At 42.1% G+C, this 6,256-nt stretch overlaps 1 protein-coding gene across 1 annotated transcript; it reads right to left on the bottom strand.

Annotated features, from left to right (window-relative positions):
* Window positions 1-407: 407 nt before the first annotated feature.
* LOC138420566 (olfactory receptor 51I2-like) lies at window positions 408-1,244 on the bottom strand. The gene has a single exon (XM_069553857.1). The coding sequence runs from the start codon at window positions 1,242-1,244 to the stop codon at window positions 408-410; it is 837 nt and encodes a 278-aa protein (XP_069409958.1).
* Between the last annotated feature and the right edge of the window lie 5,012 nt (window positions 1,245-6,256).

The raw sequence follows: 6,256 nt of genomic DNA, 5'->3' as shown, positions 1-6,256 counted from the left end.
AGAATTATTTGACCATTGTGGCAGTGTTCCCAAGGTAATAAGTAACTTTTTCTATGGTAATTCAATTTAAAAATAGATAAAAGAAACACATGGAACAAAATGAGGGATTGATTTTAAGGAGACACATTTGTGGATTTTTTGTAAAATTTGAGCTTTTTTTTTTTTTTTTGGATAAACTATAACTCAGTGTAACTTGCCAAAACCTATTGTCTTCAGTCTTAACTAGTGCCAGGCTGTCATCAAATATCTGGTGGAAGGAATCCTAAGAGTAGATTTCTGAGCAAAAAAAGTTTAAAAATTTGTCAAAGCAGGTCTTGAAAACCCCAATTTGTGGAGTAATAGTAAATATCCAATGACATTTTTCCTTTCCATGTGCCTCTAGCCTAAAACTTGGTTCTGAATAGCATTCAACCAAGCCTCCATCTAATCTCTTTGGTTTTAATTGAATAGATGACAGGGTTGAGCATGGGAGGCACAAAGAGATAAATGAGGGACATGACTGTGTGCACAAATCGGGGGGCATGCCTCCCATAACGGGCAGTCATGGACACACCAATCTTGGGCACGTAGAAGATGAGCACAGCACACAGATGTGACACACACATGTTGAGTGTCTTTAACCGTTCCTCCCAAGAGGCAATGGCAAGTACAGAATGCAGGATGAGCACATACGAGAAGAGAATGAGTGCAGAGTCCAGGCCGAAGGTAGACATCACAATGAAGAGACCGAAAATATTGTTGATGGTGATGTCACAGCAGGGAAGGTGGATGAGATCCGGATGAAGGCAGTAGGCATGGGACAGTATATTGGCCTTGCAGAAGGACAACCTGTTCAGAAGGAGAGGCAGTGGGAAAATCATACAGAAGCTGCGGATGATGGCCCACAAGCCCATGCATACAACACGGGAATCTGTGAGCATGGTGGTGTAGCGCAGAGGGTTACAGATGGCCACATAGCGGTCAAAACTCATAAGCAGCAGGACCCCAGACTCCATGAAAGAGAAGAAGTGGATAAAGAACATTTGAGCCATGCAAGAATCAAAGCTGATCTTCCTTAAGTGGAAGCAAAATGTGGCTAGCACAGTGGGCAGTGTGGAGAAAGACACACCCGGACCATTAACTGACAGCAGGGATAGGAAGTAGTACATAGGCTGATGCAAACTCTGCTCCTCCTTGACGATGAAAAGGATAAGGGCATTGCCCACAATGGAGACAGTGTAGAGGGTACCGAGGAACAAGAACATCCAGTGTTGGGAGGTCCCCAGCTCTGGGAGCCCTGTCAGGGTGAAAGTTGGCAACTCTGAGCTGTTGTAGAGGACAGCTCCAAGAGGACTTGTACTGGAGGACTTGTACTGTAGGACCACCTCCTGTAGAGAAGACAGACGTACAGTTTATTGATGAGCCTATTTTAAGTCTCTCTTATGCCATCCAGACCCTTAGTTTATAGCTTAATCAATTTTGTTTACCACATCACTCCTTGCCCCTCTTGCTCCCCATGATTTCTGGAATTGTCTAAGTGTTTTCAGGTTATCCAGCTGGCTCAACAGGTCACATTCCCTTCCTCTGTACCGGTGCCTATCCCCACCATGCTCTTCCTCACATTCAAAGCTATGAACTTGTTATCAATCAACAGGCATTACTTTGTGCAAGACCTAAGACATCATGCTCCTGATGACTACTTCCTGGACTGTTCTGAACATTCCAATTACTTATCAAGCTGTAAACTTTTCCTTTTCCCATTCTCTCACTCTACTGTCTCTACTGATAAGTAGCATCTGCTCATTATCATGACTCTTGGGCTTTCTTACATCTACACAGTCTCCCAGTTCTTTCTTGCATTTATCCATACAGAAGATAGATGGACAGGAGGATATAAATCCACAGAGACAATCTTCCAGACATACATCAAAATGCACTAGGACCCCTTATATCCACTCATCTATTCATTCTTCAATCCACCTTAATGGCATTCATTTTCACCATGAATAACTTAATATACTAAAGTATTTTCTTAATAATTTCCTTCAGATCTAAATAGAACCTGAAAGTCACATGACTAATAACCAGTTCTCTTATCCTTGGCTATACAGATAATTGGCTCTTATCTGTGTTTTCCATCTCTTTGAACAATACTATTATTATGACTAAGTTCAAGATGCAAAATTTAAATATCACATTACCATGTTCTTTTTGTTGTTGTTGTTATTGTTGTTGTTCAGTCACTAAGTTGCACCTCATTTTTTGAGACCCAAAGGAAGGCAACATGCCAGACTCCCCTGTTCTTCACCATCTCTTGGAGTTTGCTGAAATTCATGTCTATTGAGTTGATGATGCCATCCAACCACCTCATCCTCTGTCGCCCTCTTCGCCTTTTGCCTTCAATCTTTCCCAGCATCAGGTTCTTTTCCAATGAGTTGGCTCTTCACATTAAGTGGCCAAAGTATTGGAGATTCAGCTTCAGCATCAGTCCTTCCAATGAATATTCAGGACTGATTTCCTTTAGGATGGACTGCTTTGATTTCCTTGCTGTCCAAGGGACTCTCAACAGTCTTCTCCACAATCTGAAAGCATCAGTTCTTCACCACTCAGCCTTCTTTATGGTCCAACTTTCACATCCATACATGACTACTGAAAAAATCACAGCTTTGGCTGGCACTTTTGTTGGCAAACTGATGTCTCTGCTTTTTAATACCTTATCTAGGTTTGTCATAGTTTTCCTTCCAAGGAGCAAGCATCTTTTAATTTCATGGCTGCAATCAACATCCACAGTGTTTTGGAGCCCAGGAAATAAAGTCTGTCACTGTTTTCACTTTTCCCAATCTATTTGCCATGAAGTGATGGGATCAGACACCATGATCTTTATTTTTTAATGTTTAGTTTTATGTTCTCTTTCACTTTTATCAGGAGGCTCTTTAGTTCCTTAAGCTACTATTTTAAATGGGTCAAGATAATGAAAACAATGACCAAACTGCTTCTGCCAGCACTTTTGCCCATTTGTTATTTAACTTATATGCACAGTACCTCATGAGAAATGCTGGGCTGAAAGAAGCACAAGCTGGAATCAAGATTGCCAGGAGAAACATCAATAACCTCAGATATGCAGATGACACCATCTTTATGGAAGAAAGTGAAGAAGAGCTAAAAAGCCTCTTGATGAAAGTGAAAGAGGAGAGTGAAAAAGTTGGCTTAAAGTTCAACATTCAGAAAACTAATATCATGGCATCTGGTCCCATCACTTCATGGGAAATAGATGGGGAAACAGTGGAAACAGTGTCAGACTTTATTTTTCTGGACTCCAAAATCACTGCTGATGGTGATTGCAGCCATGAAATTAAAAGACGCTTACTCCTCGGAAGGAAAGTTATGACCAACCTAGATAGCATATTCAAAAGCAGAGACATTGCTTTGCCAACAAGGGACCATCTAGTCAAGGCTATGGTTATTCCAGTAGTCATGTATGGATGTGAGATTTGGACTGTGAAGAAAGCTGAGCACTGAAGAATTGATGCTTTTGAACTGTGGTGTTGGAGAAGACTCCTGAGAGTCCCCTGGACTGCAAGGAGATCCAACCAGTCCATTCTAAAGGAGATCAGTCCTGGGTGTTCATTGGAAGGACTGATGCTGAAGCTGAAACTCCAATACTCTGGCCACCTCATGCAAAGTGTTGACTCATTGGAAAAGACTCTGATGCTGGGAGAGATTGGGGGCAGGAGGAGAAGGGGACAACAGAGGATGAGATAGCTGGATGACATCACCAACTCAACGGACATGAGTTTGAGTAAACTCCAGGAGTTGGTGATGGACAGGGAGGCCTGGCGTGCTGTGATTCATGGGATGGCAGAGTCGAACACGACTGAGCGACTGAACTGAACTTACAGCTTCACACTTCAGATTCAAGAAATCACATTTTTATACCATAACAATCTTATTCTAGTGAATCCCATGGCTCTATTTCATTCTCTATTCTGGTTAGGATAGTATTTCCAGAAGGCAGATCTGAAAATGGCACTTTTTTGATTAGAAACCTTGAATGCCCCCTCATTATCAAACAATTCAAGCCTAACTCACAAGCCTAGGAATAAAGGTCCTTGTGGTCAGTACTAAATCAATATTTCTGTTCTCAGTTCTCAACATTTTCCTTAGTTGTACCTCAAATACCCAGATTGGTCTATTTGCTGTTGTTCAAACATTAACTACAGCTCCTCAACTGCCACAGTTTCCCAGAATATGTCAACATACCCAATCCATCTTCCAGGTCCCAGGATCAAGGATGCTCTCCTCCTCCATGAAGATCTGACTGGTCACTGCAGTGGAGGTAACTGCTCCCCTCTCCTCACCACTCTCAGACGCGGTAGATTTGCATCTCCCTTTGTGCCTGTTTCTCTGCCTGTTCTGCATTAGAGCTTCCTATTAAGGAGTTATGATAGTTCCTGTTGAATTATTAAACTTGTCTCCCCTTCTGACTCACCAGCTCCAGGAGACCAACACTGACACTTATTCATTGTTTCAGTCCCTGCTGTGCTCAATGCAAGCCTCAACACAGGAGATACACTCAGTTAGTCACTGATCCCACAGGATTTTGATTCTCTTTGTTGTAATTGGAGGGGCTAAGGAACTTTGCTAATGGGGTAGTGAAGATCCAAAAGTAAACTGTTGTGAAAACCCTTAGGACCAAATACTTAGCCACTCTGAGTTCTAAACCTGCTCTAAATCCTCTCCTCCTGCCTTTATTTTGCTTCTGTTCCTTCAGCTGTATTAGGACTCCCCTATCCTTTCTTCTCAGGATGTGTTCTTTTTCCTCCATTCCACATTCATAAAATCTTTTTGCTTTTCCTATCAGCAGTTCAGTTCAGTTCAGTTCAGTCGCTCAGTCGTGTCCAACTCCTCGCGACCCCATGAATCGCAGCACATCAGGCCTCCCTGTCCATCACCAACTCCCAAATTTCACTCAAACTCACGTCCTTCAAGTCGGTGATGCCATCCAGCCATCTCATCCTCTGCCGTCCCCTTCTCCTCGTTCCCCCAATCTCTCCCAGAATCAGGGTCTTTTCCAATGAGTCAACTCTTTGCATGAGGTGGCCAGAGTATTGGAGTTTCAGCTTTAGCATCATTCCTTCCAAAGAACACCCAGGACTGATCTCCTTTAGGATGGGCTGGTTGGATCTCCTTGCAGGCCAAGGGGCTCTCAAGAGTCTTCTCCAACACCACAGTTCAAAAGCATCAATTCTTTGGCTCTTCCTAAACATTTCTGTTTGCCCCTGTACACAATATGCAGATACCCTTGACTTGGAGGGTTTTTTTTTTAGCACTACTTAGGGTCTTGCCAAGTGTCTTCCAATGTAATCAATGTATTTTTATAACCATCCACCCATACTCATTTATTCTAAGAAAAGAGTGGGGGAGTGAGGCGATGCATATTCTTAGAAGACATTTACATCCAAACTACAGCCTAATAAGGGAGAATCCCTGCAGAGAAATGAATATATGAAGTGGAAAGCATGACAAGATTTCAGAGAATAAGAGTAACAAATGGAAAATAGAGAACCATAAAGTGATTCTTTAAAGTGAAAATATGCAGAAAAAAATTTTTTTAAACTGACTTCTCTAGGGATAACCTTTCTGTCTTCATATTGTCATATTATAACAATCAAAATTTCTAAGCTAGTCAAAGCGCCTCGGAGCCTGAGTCTGGAGTGTCTGACACTTCACTTTACCTACCTGAAAGATCTCTGTACATGGAGGGTACAGGGAAGGAAGGGCAGTTGTGGGGGCCTGCCCATACTCACCCACCCCCACCCCCCCACCACCTCCTCTACCAACTCCCTGGCTTGAGCAATATAAGGCTGTATCCTTGAAGTCCTCTGAGTATTTATCAGCTCTGGAGCTCATGGACTGCTGAGAATATGGAGCATCTGCCATGCCCCTCCCTCACTGACTTGGTAATTCATTGCTCAAAGGGATATTTAGAAACAGAATGATCAGAACTGGAAGTGACATGCAAGAATATTATATCTAGTCCCTCATTTTATAGAAGATGTCCTTAAAACTTAGAAAGAAAAAGAGTTACTACAATTTTATACAGCTTTTTAGTGGCAGAATATTTAAACCTACATCTTCTAAGTTAGTTTATGGCCTTTCCACTCTATAACTGTGACCAATACCCACAAGAAATGCTGCGTCCTATCCGTGTCCTAGGCAGATATTATTATTATCTATATTTTGCACATAAGGAAACTGAGGCACAGAAAATTAAGTA

The sequence above is a fragment of the Ovis canadensis genome, chromosome 15, assembly GCF_042477335.2.
Source record: "Ovis canadensis isolate MfBH-ARS-UI-01 breed Bighorn chromosome 15, ARS-UI_OviCan_v2, whole genome shotgun sequence".
In the NCBI taxonomy this organism is placed as follows: Eukaryota; Metazoa; Chordata; class Mammalia; order Artiodactyla; family Bovidae; genus Ovis; species Ovis canadensis.
Note: the sequence above shows the minus strand (reverse complement) of the source record. Positions and strands in the feature narration are given on the sequence as shown.